Here is a 19,640-nt window from a genome sequence, read left to right on the forward strand (position 1 = left end):
TTTGCTATTCCTGAGAAAAAAATTGCCTGTGTCGTCTTAGGTCTTCCCAAATGCGGTGAAAATATGTAACAACATTTGGCGTTAACTGAAATTGTTTTGTTGTTTGTTGTCATATACCATCATTTTATTATATAGAAATAATCACATAAAAACATAAAAATATATTTTTAAGATATGTCAAAACAACCTAAGAGTGGTTGTATATGAAGAAATTACTAATAATGTCTTCTTTTGAAGTAAATGTAGACAATAGGGTGTAGTAGTTCTTTTTTTTTTTTCTTTTTTTTTACTAAATTGCTAAAATAAATCTTTGTAAAATTGAGCTAAATATGTTGTTAAAATCAAAAGTCTTACATTTGACAATTTAGGAATATATTTCAAATAACCCTAAATTGTGGCCTTAAAATGATTTGTACTACCTTTGATCTGTACGTCACATATGTGCCGTTGAAGATGGCTGATTTTGTTTTCATTCGCATGATTTATAGGTTTGTAATTTATAAAATGTATTGTACAAGGAAACATTAATAATAGTTGTATTGCCTCATTTCGTTAACATTATACAGTGAATTGTTTCAGCCATTTGTTAACGATGTGTTTAAAACTTAAGTTGTTTCTCACTAAGTTTGAAATCTCCAGTTATAAGTGAACTATGTGTTGCTTGTTTGTACAATTTTGTAATTTATTCCTTAACATTTTTGCAGTAGTGTAGAAAGGGAGGGCATTATCCAAACACCCCTGTAGCAAGTAGGAGCACAACTGTGAAAATGTGTTTTGTCCTCTTTAGATTTCTATTTGTAACACTTAAATGTTTAAGACATAATCAAAACAATTTACAATACAAACTGCCAGAAAACTGCAAAACAGCTGAAACACTGAGTTCTTTTAAATCCAGACTAAAATCTAATCTGTTTAGAATTACGTTGAACTGGAACATATTTGTTGTGTGTTGTTGATTTTAAAGATGGCAATCCACAAAATGACAGATATGTATTTGATGTGTTAAACATGAGTGACCAATAAAATACAAAATTATTTATGTGTGAGAGCTGAGTGTTTTTAATGTATAATTATCAAAGTTTTCAAAATAAAAGACTAAAAACAAGAAAATGTTATCAATCTCTGTGAATCTTTTTAGAGCTGGTGGTTGATTTTTTTTGGCCAATTTTACCTTCTGACATTACCTTGTAAACCTATGTGAGGAAAATGACATTGATGTTACTAAAAAATAATGAAAAATCTATTTTATGCAGATTATCTGGATTTATGAGTCACATTGGTGTATTGACACACATATTTTGCGTGGTTGACAAAGCAGTGTGTAAGCATCACTCCCGCCATGGAAGCCATGTTTTCTTCCATCTATTCCTGTGTGTGGCCTCTCGGTCTCTGTTTCTGTGATTGTGGGATCAGTGGTAATCTCTGAAGAGGCGACCCACTGACATTTGCACCAGAATAACTCCACACACACACGCACGCACACACACACACACACACACACACACACACACATGCACACAGCTGCAAGCAGCTGGCGTCTTCAGCGCGCAGATGTTCTAGTGGGATTTAATGTAATGTAACTATGCATTTATTGCATTTTTGTGTACTTGTTGACAGAGCAACGTGAGGATCACTTCCTATCAAGTTCCCTTAAATTCCCAACAGGGGACATTTAAAAAAGTGAAGACGTGCTTTTTAATTCTCACTTTCGGAAAGCTCAAGGAGTATTTGCATATAGTTTAACTCTTGGATATTCTGGTTAAGACCTAATCTGGTATCAGTTTAGGTTAATAGATTATGTAAACAAAGGTCCTCACAAAGAACAGTGTGTGGGTTTGTGTGTCTGTGGCTAAAAGCGGCGACTGACTAAGAAGCTTTGTGATCCGCTGAGCTACACAGAATGAGTAAAACAGGAAGGAAAGGACAAAATATATTTTTAAAAAATTCTTGACAACACAAAAATGTAAAAGAAAGCTAGGAACATGGATTGAGTTCTTTACAAAAGAAAACCAGGAAAAGATTTATGAATTTCAGCGAGAAAGCGGGATGAAGTGGAGGCAGAGAGGGAGAGGTTGGTAGATTAAGCTGGGTTAGAGAGGATTAGTGTCAGGTTGGGTTTGGTTGTAAACTAACCTCCATGTCAGTCACTTTTGGCTGCAGCTGACATGCTCACACTGCTGATTCACTCCGTCTCAAAGATCAAACCCTGAATCAACACGCTCAGGGAACCCAAACCAAAGGAAGAAAGGTACTTTGATGCTGTTATCTGTGAGCTGACCGGATGTAAGTAAATTTGTTTTTTTTATGCGCTTAAATGCACAGATGAGACAAATACAAGCTAAACTGATTAACATTAGACCTAAAGTCTACTGCAGCTGTATTGATGTTGAATGGTGTACACAAATGTAGTTGGGGTTTTTTAAAATAAAATTAAGCATTTATTGTCTTTCTCAACAGACAAAATGCCAATGAATTGTTTAATTCAAGTTAATTCAGTTTATTTTACACAAATGTGATCTCAAGGCACTTTACAAGGCAAATGGATCCAACTTATAGCCAGAAATATATAAACAAATCAATCCAGTCAAAAAGACAGGTTGCAATATTGTTAAAAGAAGCCCATCTGATGGGTTCAATGGCTTGGGAGCGACCCCTTCTTCTAAACAAACATGTTTAGAAGAAACCTGCTTCCTGCTATAAGAAGCAGGTTTATAGAAAATGTATGATAAATTAGCATAAAGCAGTGATTTCCTTGTCCTATTTCCAGGCCTTTCAAAAGCCCCACTATAGTTTTTGTTAAATACCATCAATCAGACTTCAAATCACTGCTTGTTTTTATTTAACCTAAGTAGGGAGGCCCAGACTTCCCTCTCCCCAGCCACTTGGGCCAGCTCCTCAGGGGGAACCCCAAGACGTTCCCAGGCCAAACGGGAAACATAGTTCCTCCAGCGTCTCCTGGGTCTTCCTCTGGGTCTCCTCTTCGTTGGACGTGCCCATAACACCTCAACTTGGAGGCATCCTAACCGGATGCCCGAGCCACCTCAGTTGACTCTTCTCGATGTGGAGGAGCGGTGGCTCTACTCTTGAGTCCCTCCTGGACGACCAAGCTTCTCACCTGTTCTGTCAGTCACCACCCAAAGTTCATGACTGTAGATTAGGACAGGAACGTAGATCAACCGGTAAATCGAGAGCTTTGCCTTTTGACTCAGCTTTCTCTTCACTTCAACAGACCGGTACATACACTGCGCCAATCTGCCTATCAATCTCCCGCTCCCTCTCTCCTTCATCCTTGAACAAGACCCTGAGATACTTAAACTCCTCCACTGGGAACATGATTATATGTGCTTGTTTTACCACTGATACTGAAAGTGATAAGTATTAAGGCCAGCAGCTGCCTTCGGTCTGCCCACCTTAATTTGAGCTGCTTTAGTCTATTACAGAAAGCTCAGATGAGCCATCTGTCAACATCTCCATCCACAAACTGAAATCAACACCAGGGACCAGAGTGATATCGGTAGAGTATTGACAAAAAAAACATTGATTAGGCTGTAGGACTGTCAAGCTGCTTCACATCAATTTCTTGACCTCACAAACAGCATTAATAGCATATCATAAACAATATGATACCTATTTGACATGTGACTTGTAAATGTATAGTTTTAAGTTTGTATTATAAACAAATATGCTGACCACCTAGGGCATATTCAACTTGCTCAGTAATATTTCTCTGTAATGACACCGTAATGTATTTTGCCTGATTTCTTTACAGGAGGAATAGCGATTAATTTCTATACGGTGGTTCTGGATGATCACCATGAGAGAAACTATGGAGGATGGTGAGAAAACAAACACACTAAGAGACACACAGCTCTTTGTGACCTTTTATAGAGTCTGACATATCTGACCACTTTTGTCAATTACGACAAAAGTGGAGGTAACTCAACTTATGTCTGGGGTAGTATGTTTAGGTATAATTACCGCACCATGGCATACATAGCAAAGATGTGCTCAAATCTTTAATATAAATTAATATTGTTGTTTTTGTTTAAACCATATGACTGATAGTTGGTACCCCTATTATTACTACTTTGCACAATGCCATGTTGCATACATCGCAGTATATATCTCTCTATATTGGTTAGGGTCCTAGATACTTTACATTTCTGCTGCTTACCCACCAGGCATGTTATGCATAGGTCTGGGGAGTGACATGGCAATGAAAGGAGGTTGTTTTTGTTGTTCAGATATCAGTTTCTGTGTTAATTTGAGAATATGTTTTCAATAATTGTGAAAGACCCACTGACTTTTGGGTTTTGGCCACTGGGTTTTAGTTGAAAAATCCCCTGATATTTCAAAGAGTTCATGATACCATGCACTGTATCAAGTGTCCGTCCAGCCAAGTTAGTCAACTACTAGAAAGATAATCATAGAACATTAATTCACTGATGCACACAAATGTTTTCTGGACAACTGAGGGGAGAAAAACAGTCTTCTCACTTATAGAGGAGAATTTCGCCACAATTTTCTGACACCAGAAAATCACAGCTGTTGTTCAGAAATTTTGGCATAATAAGTAAGATAGTGACGTTTCTAAGATCTCTATTATGTTATGCTTTCAGGGGTCAGCGAAGTATTATCCAGCGTTGTGGAGGATGTTAGTGAAGCTGTCAACAGAAACATTAGTGGCTCTCAGCTTCTGCATGAACTACTGAGCGCTCCATGGCTGCGCGCCTTACTAAAGGTATTTCTATGGTTTAGCAAAGCATGTAACCTACTATGGAGCTGGGTAATTCTTATACAATTGCATGTTTTACCTCTTTAGATTTACGAGTGCCTGATGCAATTCCAGAGATTGTCACCAAGCCCCCTTCTACCTTGTGCCTCTGGACTCTTATTTGAGGTGAGTAAGGGTGGATTCACACCAGCCCTGTTTACTCCAGTTTGATCAAACTCCAGTTTGTTTGCCTAGAAAGTCTGGTTTGTTTGGGGAGGTGGAAATGTCCAGTCAAATTCTCCTGTGGACCAAAAACTTAAGTCTCAGTTTGGTTGAATTGAACTCCAGTGTTGTTCAAATGCATATGTGAATGCAAAGGGGACCTGAGACTGCGCCAAAAGCAGGAAGTGGACTAAAACGCTTGGAATTCTGGGTAAATATAGCAAGTGGGAGAAATGGGTTGTGGTCTTTGCCAACAACAAAAGGGAAGTCTTACAACCGCTAAAATCTGATGCTACACCATTATTGTTTCCATTTAGAGAAGAAGGAAGGTTATCGTGTCACTTCCTTCAGTAGTTCTTGGTGTAGCGCCACCACAGGCGGGTGAACAGGTTTTTCAAAGGGTTTGGATTGTTTGACAGCTGAAAATCTAACAAATATTGCAACTTTTGTCCCCAGCAATTACAATAAGACAAAATGCAAAACCCATTAGTTAGGAGGAAAAATGTTCACGTCATATTAATTCAGAACGCTGGGGAAATTTATGATTCACTATTCATCAATTTTCTTGCCTGTTTCGTCAGATCATGGCTATCATACAAAGAGCGCACCGTCCTTCAGCTGAAGCTCGTGAGCTCTACAACCTCCTCAGCTCACCACATGTCCAGGTTTGATCTTGGATTCCAGCAAATCTTCTCTACCCAAGTCATTGTTGATGTTGTCTGAGCATGTATGAATGTGTCCACTAGGCCCTCCTATCATCTCACGACAGTGTGGCACAGTCAGACTATTTACCCGTCCTTTCTCCGCTGCCCGATGAGTTACCTGAGGACGAGGAGGCCATGAGGATTGTTTGTCTTGTAAAGAATAACCAACCTCTGGTGAGATAAAAGTGTTGTTTAACTTTTTTAAGACTCAGCAATTAAGCCTAATGATGGAAAAAATATGATTTTCAATGCTTAGTAGTTGATATACTGACCTTTTCTGTCATTTGTGATGTTATTTTTAAGTTGTCAGATGTTCTTATAAAGCTCTTTGTAATCTAAATAAATTGGAATATTTTAACTGGATCACTACAAGATGACATAGCGATGAAATAGTTTGTAAAATTTTAATTGTGAATTTAATTTATTTCATTAAGGGAACAATGCATATTAATCGACATGAATCACGTAAATATGCCAGATTTAGCCAAACTTTCATCTGTAGTCCCCTACCAGGTTCATGGAAGGGATTAAAAAATTACACTTATCCATAACAACATACATGACCTATGATTTATGACAGATTTCAATCTATACCTAAAGTAGTGTAATTTACAGTAAACATTTAGAATGAAAATAAAAACAAGTCAAATCTGTAAGAAAAAAACATTAAAACATTAATGAATATAGTGCCATTTTGATTATCTAATACCCATTACTTAACTGATTTGCTGAAAGAGTTCAATTATGTAATATTTCTCCGGTGTAATGGTCGTGTACTCCAAGAATTTGAAGCCCAAATAGAAAATGACAACTTACCAAAAACCCTCTTAAAACCCTAAAAAAAACTGAGTTTCTTCTTGTTCATGCTCCAAGCGTGAAAAGGGTTTCAGAAGTTCAGAAGACCGGGTCGGAGTGGGCCGTAGCCGTTGGAGCAGCCTTCGTCGACTCACGTTGGAGCGCCTCATCCCCGCAAGGAGGGCGTGGTCTGGGGAGGAGCTCAGAATGGCTGAGAGCGAGGCCAGGCCTTTGTCTCTCCATGGAAATCCGCCCTGTCCCTTTGTTCCCCGTTACGAGTCGATGGGAAGCTGTCGTTTATGTCCACAAAACGCAGAACTTTGGAAGCGAGGGCTCAACCACTCTGCTCCGGCTGTATTGAATCCAGAAACATGTTCCGGTAAGAGAAGAACTGACCTGTGTTTTGTCTCCATCGTCACCAAAGCCACAATGGTGGAGCATCATAATGAATAAACCCATCACTAGCCATCATCGCATTCATCCAGTGCTCTTGGCATTAATCTTTCACGATGTGAATCCATCTTCATCCTTTAAACATTCCATAGGAACAACATCCGTGCATCTTTCACATCAAATGCTCCCTCATACCTTTCATAATTTCCTTCATGCCAACATCAAACCTTGGAAAAGAAACATCACATGAATCCACTGCCGTGTTTTCTTGCACTTTCTAAACTTCTGTACTTTTCTTCTTTTGCTCTCACCTACTGGTACATTTCAGAGAGACTCATGCCCAACAAAGAGGACGATGCCTCTAGCGGAGGGAGCAGTGACGACTATTCTTATCCTCCCCCTCCAATCCCGGCCTACACTGTCAGTCTTCCCAACTCTCCCCTTATGTACAAAAAAGTTGCTCCAGGAGGTAAATCAAGGAGCATTCCTACTCCTTGTAGGGTCCACACAGCACCAGTCATTCCTGCAACTCAACCCTCTACAAGGCAACAAGGAGTCAGCACTCTCCCAAATCCTGTGAGGCATTGTCAAAAAGAGTCTTTAAGACCTTCGTGTATTATCAACTCTTTTCCGCATCATGACAAACCACAGAAACATCATCAACCTCCTGAGTTTGATAAAATCTGCAGCATGGAGGAGCTCAGGACCACGGTTCAGACTGTGGCCAGCAGTATCGAGCACAGTAGCCAGGATGTACGCCACCTGGAGCAGAAAATGGTGGCGGCGACAGAAATGATCACAGATCGCGTCGAAGAAAACGTCCAGGCCCTCAATCTTCTTGCCGAGGTGGTTGATAAGCTTCAGGGGATCATCGTGGCCAGAAACCACCCCGAGACGTCTCCACCATGCAAGCCGAACCCAAACCAGCGGCCCACACCGCCGCCAAGAATCTCCTCGTTATCTCCGGTGATGATCCACAAACCTCCCACTCCTTATCCACGGCCGCTCTCGCACTCCTCTGCTTCCTCCAGCTTTTCCTCCTCCTCTTCTTCTTCTGCTGGTTCCTGTGCAGATGGTTTTGCAGGATACCAAAGCCCACAGGGATTGCACAGAGGAAACAAATCCAGCAAGCGATCAGACGATGCAGACCATAACGGACATGCTCGATTCCACAATGGAGTGGTCACAAGAGCTCAGCAGGAAGACAAGCAGGACTGCAATATCACAGGCTGCTTGACAACGAGCAAGAAGAAGAAAAATAAGCAGCTACTTTAGAGATAATGTCTGAAAAGTCACGAGAAACAGATTAAAACTGATTTACCAGGCCTTTTCTTAAAAATTCATATAGACTTTTTCATGGCACAAATTCGACACAGTTTTGCATTTTACTGGATCAGCCAAAGGACATAAAAGGAAATTAAATGAAAGGTACAGAGAACTTTTATCTGCTTAATTAAATTTTCCTTTAAGATAAATTGTGACAATTGTTCCCATTTTCCCATCAAAACCATCATTTTATGCTGCTGTTCCATTTGGGGCTGGGCAATTTGGCTTAAAAATAAAATCTTCATACCAAATCCGATTTCTGATTTTAATTTAAAAAATCCCCACATCCTGTTATTTTCTTAAATAAATCAAATGACAAATGACAGAAAATATTTTCAAAAACAAAACCTTTTATTTCAATTATCCCTTTTTGCAGTTGACCTGAATTCAAAGTCCAAATAAAAACATGCTTGTAAAACAAGATGGTGGCTCTGGGCAGGCTAACTTCACTCTGAACAATGGAAACCCAAAGAGTGCATTGGCGAGATAAAGAACTACTTTTTACAGAAATTTAATCTTCAGAAACAGAACATTTGATAAATAATATCAACATATTGTTCAGCCATAGTTCTTCTTATAGTAAATCTGCAAATGTGATGGGATTTCCCCCAAAAAACTTGCCAAGGCTGAGTTATAGGTACAGTTGATGGTTGGTTACATTTTTACATGCCATCCAAACGTTTTGTAGGAAGTAATACGTTTTTTTCAAATACCTCCCTGAAAAAGGGATCTTACTCTTTCTTCAGAAGTCATTTTGATTATAACTTTCTCCCACTAAACTACTGGGCTTCCACCCTTTTCTACACTCCTGTCCCACAAGCTGTACTACAATTGTTTCAGAAGACATTATAGGTGAGTCATTTCTGTCTATCAGGGAGCGACTATAAGGAGGGACGAGGTGACAGGAGACATCTACATTGCCCGAGTGATTCATGGAGGACTGGCAGACCGCAGTGGTGAGATAAAACCTTTCACAGCTGTCTGAGACAGTGCTTGATAGGATATTTGAGTGACAAAGAACAAATATTTTAATTAGTCACCGCTGATTTCTGCTTCAGGACTCCTTCATCCTGGTGATCTTATAGTCGAGGTTAATGGCAACTCAGTGGTGGGGCTGGAACCAGAAAAAGTCATCCAGATACTGGTAGGTTTATCTGAAGTTTCAGAAAGAGCAGGAGCTTCTTAAAGAGACAGGCCCAATTTCAAGGTCAAATATGACTTGAAGTCAAATTTTCTATAAGTCATATTTAATATATATTTTTAGCACAACTGAAGGGACCAGAATTACATGATTGTGCTATTGTGCCTGGAAAATACACTACTGGCCCTTTAATGCTTTTTCATGGTATTTGTGCTACTCAGGTAAGTCAGTTTATTTTAAAAACGTATCTTTTTGTATGCATTTCATTTGCAAAAAGAAATTTGAATATTATGTTATTTGGCAGCATAAGAAGGAGATTTTTAAAATTTACTAAAGCATTACACCAGTTACTGCATACCATAAATCACACAGCAAAAGCTGAAGAAAACTTTATCTAATGTGGTATGACTAATTGATCTTTTTGTTGTCTTTTTTATCACTTGGAATAACATCAATTTTGACTGTATTAGTTCTTTTGAGAGAATCTGAGTTAATTGTTGTAAATGTAAAAAAATATTTATGTATTCCACCTATGCTGGATATAATTGACAATTCATCCAAATCAAATGCATCCAGTGAATTACATTTGTTTTTTCTGCTTGGTTTCCTTTTAACTTTTAATATGTGGACACATTTTATTGATTTTGGTGGTGGATTTAATTAGGTACTGTTATAAATATTATTACACTTAGCTTAATAATAATTAGGAAGTATCAGGAATCTTGAACTATCTACCATCACCTCTTCTTGTAAGTAATTTTAGACTTAATTTTTTAGATAGCAAATTTCTGAATCATTCCAGAAAAGTCAGGTAATGATTAGTCTGTTCTATAAAGGTGTGCATATGTAGTCATTTTTCAGTCGTATTTATTGTCCTGTCTGTGTTTCTCCTCGTCAGAACAGTTCGATTGGAACTATTCTGTTCAAAGTTATCCCAAGGTCAACGCAGGTCACCAGCTGCCAGAAGCCAGTAAGAAAAACCCTTCACATTTTATGTTTAACCTGAGTCTAAAGTAAGCACAAAAAATATATAAAGCATCGACTCGTTCATTTGAGTTTAATAAGTTCAAGTACACATCAAATGTCTTGGAAAGGTGCGTGCAAAATATTTTCCAAAATGAGCTTTAAGGAAGTGGAGATCCAATAAAGTGCGTCCACTTTGGGACGTGCAACCTCAGGAGATAAAGGGTTTAAAGTTAAAAACGTCATGTGTGTTGGTAAAACTTTAAGCCAATCAGGAAACAGTGCTGCCATCAGACAGGAAGTTGGAGGGCAAGAAATGTGGAGTAGAGCAGCAGCTGAATTCTGGTTCAGATGACTTTACTTTATTTACACTCGTAGGTAATTTTATTCTGACTCAAGCTGATTCTGTGGAATAATTACTCATTTTAAGCCTCATGTGGTTTTCAATCGTATTACTTTGTGAAACTAGTCAGTTACAGCAGTATATTGATGAAATGGTCACTTAGCACAGCTGCTAATGATGAAATTTTATGTAAGCTGGTTCAAAAGGTTAGTTTTTAATTTCATAGCATATTCTTTCATGCTCTGTTTGCGATAATTAAACTAATCTTTCTTAAAGTTTTCAATTTTTACCTCTAAACTCATTAAATGCTGTCAAGTAGTTTTTTTGAATTACTTTTTAACCAACTTTTCTTACTATATAATCATCTAAAAGTACTTTGGACCTGCAGAAGACAAAATGCAGTGTTGCAACTTTTGAAGAAAAAAAGAGAAAAGATGCTAGTTCCATTTATTCTGAGTATCTATTTCCTGATTTTGGTGTCTGTCTTTAAGGTGTACATGAGGGCGATGGTGGACTACTGCCCCCTACAGGACTCCTCCATCCCGTGTCCGGATGCAGGAATGGCTTTCAGTAGAGGCGACCTGCTGGAGGTGGTCGACCAGTCAGACGCTCTGTGGTGGCAGGCCAGAAAGCTGCCCTGTGGCGCTTCCTTCGCTGGGCTAATTCCCTCCGCCAGCATGCTGAGGAGGTGACACACTAACACACACATGTTAGAAGTTTGTATTGACTCCCATTCAGTCGGATATGCCTAACCCAAAACACTTACCTCAATCCTAGACAAAACTTAGTTAACACCATATCTCTAAATCCAACCCTAACCCTCACATATGTGACCCTTAACCCAAAAACAGCATTTCCCCTCATAGAGACCAAGAAAATGTCCTCCAAGGAGCAGTGGTCCCTGCAACCCCACATTGTAGACAGACATAGGTCCCCACCAGGACATAAAAACCAGGTTTACACACACAGACACGCACACACACATAGAACCCTGCATACCTGCCACCAGCTCAAACTGCCACCAGAGGGAGCAATTTGTTCACAAAATGTAAAAGAAAAAAACCCAAAACATTTCTCTTTGCATTTTATTATCCACTTTTTTTTGTTGAAAAGTCTATTATTAGATTTCTAAGAAGAATCAAACATAATTCAGTATTAACCCCTCTAATACACAACTACTGTTTTGAAATTCTTTAACACATTTTCTTTTATTATAGTTTTACACACTACTCTTACGCTGATTGTAAATCTGTACGTTCTTAATTGATATTGCAGCAATTAGCTGCTCATCGTTTAATAACTCTATCTCTGCTAGAGTTAGCGTTAGATTTACTTCATTGTCATTGCAAAAAGACACGACAATGAATTTGGCAACAAAATGTCGTTGCTTGGCTACCGTAGTACACAGAAAAAATACTGAAAAACTATAAGTGTGACTTTAAATACATATGCATATATATATACAAGTATTACTGGTGCGGGTAAATAATAATAAAATAAAGTAAATGCTCTTTGGACTCTAACATAGACACAAACTGTCTTTTAATTCATCCTTCATGAAACTAGAATTATTTCTGCTTCTCACCACACAAAGATTACCAGAACTGAATTTTTCACTGCAGTATTCCCACTACTTTGGCTCATTTTTAATCTCCATCATGTGGCTCTCTGTCATGGTTTTAAATAGATTTGTCCTTGTTGAGTGCTGGATTTCTACTTGAGAACTGTTTGTTGTTTGCAGCTGTAATTATTTCCCTGTTCATCTCTCTATTTTTGTCTTCACAGCAAACACAAGGAGCAGTGGTGGTGTCATCCATCCCAGGTTCACACATGCATCAGGCCTTGTGAGAATATTTATCATTATCTCTCAGTTCATCTAGGTTTATCTTGCTCCGTTTCCATTAATCACATAATCACGCAATTTGGCATTTAGAAAATAAATTCACTTAATGAAAACTCAGCGATTTTGATGAGATGGCTTTAACGGTTCATCTCACAAAACTGCAACGGAAACACTTTTTTTTGCATCACACGTGTCACGTGATCAACAAACTGGATGTTACCACTGGTGAAAACCACGAAGAAGACAACAGGAAGTAGTTGGAGGTTGATGGCGCGGCATGCTTTTAATGACTTATCACATTAACAAACTTATTCACATGTGATTTTAATTGCATTTCGTATTTAATGGAACAATTGTGAAATGTTATTTCTTTTACATCAGCGGAACGTTGACACATTTTTTGCACACAGTTACTGAGACATCCAGGCATTTCAGGGCTCTGTTCAACGCACCTACGTCGTTTCCAGTCAGCTGATCTCGAGCGTCTCATAAATGTACAGTTTCAAACTGCAGTCTGACAGATTGAAAGCAGCTACCGTAGTACTGCTATCAAGTTAGCTTGCTGTTTATTGTCTGATTTATCTTTTCTCTGTATCTCTAAAAAACAACAAACCTTCTACCTGTGACAGTAGTTTTGATCAACTTTGATCCCACTTTTATAGGTTTCGCATTGCAAAGTCGTTTTTGCAAAGTTTATGCAAACAGTCTACATGATTATGAAATCAACACTGAAAAAATTTTAATAACTCTCCGCAAACTGGTGTAATCAGGACACAAGTCCTATTGTGAAGTGGATGGAGAAATTTTGTATATCCCTTTAACCAACTTATTAGGTTGTAAAACTAAAGTTTTTATTGTCTCCATTGTTTATCATTTGTAAAGACATAATACAGATATAATTAACAATGATCTAGTGGTTTTCTTCATATTTCTGCCGGTGTCACATTTAAACAACAGCTGTTTGTTTCCCTCCCTGCCTACTGAAGACAGCCTGGCTGATAACGGTGAGTGACACACCCAATAACACAGTTACTACAATGTTTGCTATTTAAGAGGCGCTGCAGTATCTAAGGGAAGCATATTTTTACCTGCTTGCTTGAGACATTAGCTGAACCATCAGGCTGAAGTGTTCGTCCTCATACAATTCCAGATTTCTCACAGTTTGTTGTTTGCCATTAAATATTTATCAAAACAAGCCAACATGGTGTATTATTTGAAATTGAAAAATGTCTTTCTCACAACACATGAGAGTTGAAACTGGATATTTATATAATGCATAAACAGACACAATGAGTCCAAATGTTTCCTGTTAAAATCAACACTTTTTTTTCCTATTTACTAAACGCCAGACAGGAAAAAAAATCATTTTTAAATCAAACTTCTTGTAGCTTTCTTTAAAGTCAGAAATTTACGAATGTTTCCTAATTTTTTTGGTAGAATTTTCTTTTGAAATTCTAGCTAAATTTTAGTTAGCTAGAATTTTGGCCCATTTCTCCTGATAAATTTCCCATTTCTCCTGCGATTAATCCGATTACATGATTTAATGGATTAACATCCACAGGTGCGTCTCTATTTAGCTCAAATGTTGTGAATGAATCTCTGAAGCTGACAAAGCTTTGACATTAAGAAATGGGCTTTGAGAATTTTTTGGTATGTAAGCTACAAAATTTGAAAATAGAGTGAAAATAAATCTATTTCTATTTTAGCATTTATTAAATAAAACTAACTTTGGCAGAAAATGACCTAAAAAAAGAAAAGACTTATTCTGATATCTGGTTTCAACTGTATGTGTCACAATTGATCCATGTAAATAAACTCTGAACAACTTTAGTGTTTATTTAATATAATACTGTTGGTTACTTTTAAAAGTCAGTTCAGAAATCATTTTAACCCCACGTTGGTCTGGATCTCTTTCTGACATTGTTTAAAATAATCACATCCTGATCATCTGTTGTTATTTTTTCAAAGTGCTTCTTGATTTCATCATCTAGTCGCCAATGCATTGTGTTGCCATTTTGACACGTTGCTGTGAGGAAACACAGCTTAACTTTTATTTTCTGTGGTTTTTAGACGAGGATCTAACACACGCTGACGGCAAACGGATCCTAACAGGTAACAGCACCAGTCTGATACGGTTTGATACGCTGAAGATTGACTCCTACTAAAGAAAATGTGTTTCTCCTTCCCACAGATATGGAAAAAAATAAAGAAATAAAATTTGGTGGGTAAGTTTGTCCAGAACAGTAGTATCTCCTCTCATTAAGATAAATTTAAACTCCTTAGTAATTCATATTTTCTCATTTTTAGCCCTGTAGATGAAGTCTGTGGAGTTGATTTGTGTCTGTTACATGTAAACAAATAAAGCCAGAAATATCTGGGAATTAATAAATTAAAAACAAAGTTGTTCAATATAGTGTGAAGCAGACATTAACAAGTTTGGAATTTTATTTATTTAAGACAACAAGTTAGTTAGAATATTAAGTGTAACCCTTTAACTAGATTAATTTTTATTTTTACTTTAACAATTCAATTTTTCTTATTGTAAACAATAAATTATTTCTGACAAGAGATTGAAAACTTTAAATGCTTCTTTTCCTCAGATGAGGAAGACTCAGACATTACTGAAGGGATTTATCTGGGTAAGTCGCCTTCTTCCTGCATCCACAACAACATTAACCTTTGGTTATTTGTTTTCAGTCAGTTTGTTGTGAGACTTTGTTTTCAGTCAATTCATAAAATAAGATATATATGTCAAAATATGTAAGAGGTTGTGTTTTTTACAGTACATTTGATTCTAATAGTAACATAATAAAAATATGACATTTTTTAATATAATAATAACAAATCACAGTCATTAAAGCTAAAAGACATATTTTCCTGTAAACATGGTCAAACTTAATAACATGTTATCAAGCTGTATTAATAGCATAAAAACCAGATTGAATGTTGTTATTTTTAGTCAAAAACATAAAAGTACTTCTTACCCCGTCAGCTGGCTTCCGCCGGAGTTTCCGCCTCTGGAGGAGGACGTCCTACAAGAGGAGGCGGCAGTCCTGCACCTCCTGCTCACCCAGCAGCAGCGCCCTGTCCTCCCCGTATGAGGAGGTGGCGTTGTACCAGCGCCTCCCGCAGGAGAACCACCGCCTCATCATCCTCATCGGTGAGAGAAGACCTGGCCCAATTCATAACCAAACGTTGCCATTCTGTCCCTTCCTACTTCTGCTTCTTACCCACAAAGTATCTCATGTTCATGTACTAAACCACACCAGTTTATTTTTCTTCACAGCTAAATAAACACTGTGTCATTAAAAAGAGGAGGCGGCAGTGACGCCTCCCTCCACTGATTTCTTCTTTTTGCTTTTATTGTTGCGCTCAGACATTTTAGATCATCCAACAAACAAAAAGTTAGTCAGAAATGCAAAAGTATCTGTGTGTCCTCCTGAAACAGGAGCTTCAGGAGTTGGAGTCAATGAGCTGAGGAAGAGACTCATCAAACTGAACCCGTCCACCTTCCAGGGACCCGTACCGCGTAAGTGAGCTCAACTCGCTCATCGCTATTTAGTTTAACAGCTTTTCTCTGTTTTTACTCTATTGAGAAACGGATGAAAAGCAAAACAAGAAAATAATGTTTTCTATTGATCCAGGAATTTAATATAATGTTCATAGCTCTATACTTTCTGTGTTTTGGTTTATGAGCCTTTGGGGATTAAAAATAACTGAAGCAATTCAACTGAGCCTAAATTGAACTGAATAATAATTTATGATTCCCAGTATAAATAAGACATGAACAATTTCTCATCACTGGCATTTGAATATGAAAAGTGATGTCAAATAATGCTGTAGTTATCTAATTTGTAGAAGAAATACACACTTTTCTAAGACATATTTATCAAGTAATTCTACTAAATAAAAATGCGTTTGATACCAAAACAAGGTATTACATTTTTTTTAAATGTTGACAGTGTTCTGCTCTTCACTATGAGTCTCTGGAGACCAAAAGTTATGTTAAAGATGCACAGAAGTGAATTTGACTCTGAAATTTAATACAGCAATAATAATTCAGGAAAAAGTGAATTGGCATTTTTAACCTTTAAGAGACCAGAGAGAAAGCAGAAGTTTTAAAAACATAAAGAAATAAAGCTGGGAAACCATTTCATTGTTCTATTCACACCATGAATGACTGATGACACACTGTGTTCTCGCAGACACAACCCGTCCAATAAAAGAAGGGGAGCAGGCAGGTAGAGAGTACCACTTTGTCACCAAGGAGCTGTTTGAGTATATGGTCTGCAACCACAGGTGGGGATATTCTACTTTGACTCTTGGTTAAAGTTTTGTATCATTTATCTCTGACTTCGCACCACTTGTGATAAACTGAGTTTTGCTCTATGTTCAGATTTGTAGAATATGGGGAGAGTAAGAGCCACCTGTATGGAACCAGCATCGATGCTATTGATGAGGTGGTAAAACGAGGACGGATGTGCATCATCGATGTTGAACCACCTGTGAGTAGATATAGACAGACAGACAGATAGGTAACCAACTTGACAAATCGACAGCTAGCTAGTACAGTAGAAAAAATATAAATAAAAAGTTAGGAATCTGCAGAATAAAGACAAGTTAGAGTGAGTATAGCTGTGTAATTTAAATAAAGAATCCAAACAGATCCAAACAGTAAACAGTCGTAAACAGCAGCAGTGCAAATGGCAACAGTGTCTGATCCAGTAGACAGTTGGATTTACAGGCTGATGAAAACAAAATACGCAGAACAATTATAGATGATGCTCATTTACGTCATAAACCGTATCTTTGCATGTAAAATCCAGCGGACGATGATTATCATTATGTCTGTTATGCAGTGAGATGGAAGTTAGGATGAATGATTTCCTATGTCGTTCTTTGTGACAAACGGAGCTGATTTCGTTTCCGTTTCTATCCTACATGATTCTCAGGGCATCCATCTGTTGCGGTTAAGAAACCTGAAGCCGTACGTGATTTTTATCAAAGCGCCGAGCCCAGAAACACTGAGACAGACTCGGAGAAACGCCAGAATCATCACCAGCTACGCCGTCAACAGGGCATTCACAGTAAGAGCCCCTCATTTCTGTGAAACACTGGAATAGAGCAGCATTGCAACGAATGACAAAGAAGTAAGAAGTGAAAGATTTCCTTTTCTTTTGACTCAGGAGGAAGACTTTTTGGAGCTGGAGGACACGTCCCAGCTTATCGAGGCCAAATACAAACAGTATTTTGACAACGTGGTGGTGAATGACGACCTGCAGGACGCCTGCATGCAGCTCTGCTCCATCATCCAGCAGGCGCAGAACGAGCCTCAGTGGATCCCAGTCAGCTGGCTGCAAGGAGAGGAGTAGACCAGGAGAGGATGAGGAGCTAATGAATTAAATATGGAGGAGGGATGGGCAAATGATGGCGGTGTAGTGGATGATGTCTCACCAAAGCTCACACATGGGTAGTATCTTTATGTATTAATATTATAACCGTTTCATTAAATAAACGACTTTTTCTCAGTCTCCACTCCACCAACATCTACATGTCTGCAGGGTTATTCCTCTCCATCTGTGATGCTGAGTTACTTAATTAACAAGATAAACAACCCAAAATGAAATCTAAAGATTTGAAGGGAATTCTGAAAGGGTTGGGCAATGAACGCTGGGTTTAGTAGTTGGTGAAAGATTTAACTATCAGAAAGCCTCTATAGAAGAGGAGGAAAGATGTACTTTACTTCAGATTTCTAAATACCTGCCTTAACTTTAGGAAGACCTTGGGGAATGACCCCAACATGGATGTTACACACTGGTCACATATTCTTTAAAAAATCATAATGATTTGTTAAACAGTTGTTTCTTTACATAGGAAGACAAAAGGGCACAGAGAGAGGGTCTTGGTCATTTTACTCATAATTCAAACAGCAATAATGGAGTTCAAGAAAAAATGAGGGGGAAAAAACTACTAATCAATGGAGGCAAGATAAGACAGAAATGAACATAAATACAGAAAGTAGGTCGTTGAAATGAAAACCTACAAATGAAACTCAGACAAAAACCCTTCAGGTTGCTCTGATTGTTTCCAGTGTTCTTTGTTGCCCCCCTTCCCCCCAGAGAGGTAAAGAAACCGTCACGCACACAACACGATGTGGAGAGGCTTGTGACATCTCATGAGTGGGAGGAGGAAGCCGCTCATTTAGCCACACAGATAAGGTGTGAATAATTCCCAACAAGACTCCTGTTGTTCTCCTCAGACCTGCCCTGACCACTGCGACTCAGTTTAGATTACACACATTCTTCCGCTGCGACAATGAGTTCAGAACGCTTCACCTCTGATTTGTTTAAACCTTTAATTCACTGGAATGAAAGCTACAGCGCTTAATGCTAATGCTATGTTGTCTCAAGTCTCGTAGCAAAAACTGAATCTACAGAGTATAAACTGAGGAGGGCTGAATACAAAAGCTCATCGATTGAAGACTGAACGATTTGTAGACCAGCACACTTCTTTGTGTTGGTCTACAAATTAAATTCCAAAAACTTTGCTGTCTTTTGTGGTTGCAATGTGACAAAAAGTAGAAAATTCTGAGGCCCTGTACAGCTGACAATGTATAAATCATTTTTATGCTTTATGTGTCTATTTGAATCATGTTGTAGAAGCTAAAGGGGGGAAAACATTAAACAAGCATAAAGAAAGCTGCTTCATTGTTCTTGCATATTGAAATAAACTTTTACCTTGAAATCAGAAAACGCCACAAGATTTCTCCAGTAAGTTCTTATTGATTCACATGATTGTAAAACTTAAAATGGTTAATAACTGTTACTGACAGTAACAGAATTAAAACATGTTTTTCTTTACCATCCTCGTCATCTAAGGCATAGACTGCAGCTAATTTTAAAGAATTCAGAATAATTCACCCAGTTATGATGTAATTTAGTGTCAGACTCTCCGAAAGCTGCTAATGCAGCCACAGTCTTGAGAGATGGAGCCAATAACCTCCAGTTACAATTTATTTATAACAGATCATTTATACCTCCATTATCACGTGTCATATATTGTAAATCATAAAGCTGAAGGAATATGAAAGTTAGGCGTCCAAGATCGCAACTTTATGTCACAGCTGCTGACCTCCTGCGTTAGAGTCGCTGTAAGTGAAGCACCTCCTGTTAGATAAATGATTTAAAACACTTGAT

The 19,640-nt window shown here is 38.0% G+C and overlaps 1 protein-coding gene across 5 annotated transcripts; it reads left to right on the forward strand.

Annotated features, from left to right (window-relative positions):
* Positions 1-1,931: 1,931 nt before the first annotated feature.
* On the forward strand, positions 1,932-19,204 carry LOC103477830 (MAGUK p55 subfamily member 4-like). Of its 5 annotated transcripts, none has more exons than XM_008431147.3 (21): positions 1,932-3,514; positions 3,770-3,836; positions 4,620-4,741; positions 4,823-4,900; positions 5,518-5,601; positions 5,683-5,814; positions 9,029-9,110; positions 9,213-9,298; positions 10,194-10,265; positions 11,093-11,289; positions 12,387-12,445; positions 13,431-13,448; positions 14,515-14,556; positions 14,636-14,665; positions 15,045-15,083; positions 15,437-15,604; positions 15,893-15,973; positions 16,650-16,743; positions 16,841-16,949; positions 17,397-17,531; positions 17,631-19,204. In XM_008431147.3, exons 2-21 carry the CDS (start codon positions 3,806-3,808, stop codon positions 17,814-17,816), a joined length of 1,845 nt encoding a protein of 614 aa, XP_008429369.1. In that variant the 5' UTR covers positions 1,932-3,514; positions 3,770-3,805; the 3' UTR covers positions 17,817-19,204. The 5 variants fall into 5 exon arrangements, with proteins under 5 accessions (XP_008429369.1, XP_008429380.1, XP_008429387.1 ...); XM_008431158.3 differs by having other exon boundaries at positions 1,932-2,283; positions 3,431-3,836; XM_008431165.3 differs by having other exon boundaries at positions 1,932-2,283.
* The last annotated feature ends 436 nt before the right edge of the window (positions 19,205-19,640 follow it).

This window comes from Poecilia reticulata, chromosome 2 (genome assembly GCF_904066995.2).
Source record: "Poecilia reticulata chromosome 2, P_reticulata-male-v2, whole genome shotgun sequence".
Lineage (NCBI taxonomy): Eukaryota > Metazoa > Chordata > Actinopteri > Cyprinodontiformes > Poeciliidae > Poecilia > Poecilia reticulata.

What these genes read in the sequence shown, in the direction of transcription:
- LOC103477830 (XM_008431147.3), top strand. Translation starts at nt 3,806, where the DNA reads ATGATCACCATGAGAGAAACTATGGAGGATG. An exon ending in CCTCTGGACTCTTATTTGAG is followed by an intron (nt 4,901 to 5,517) that starts GTGAGTAAGGGT and finishes CTGTTTCGTCAG; the next exon opens with ATCATGGCTATCATACAAAG. An exon ending in CGGCAAACGGATCCTAACAG is followed by an intron (nt 14,557 to 14,635) that starts GTAACAGCACCA and finishes TCCTTCCCACAG; the next exon opens with ATATGGAAAAAAATAAAGAA.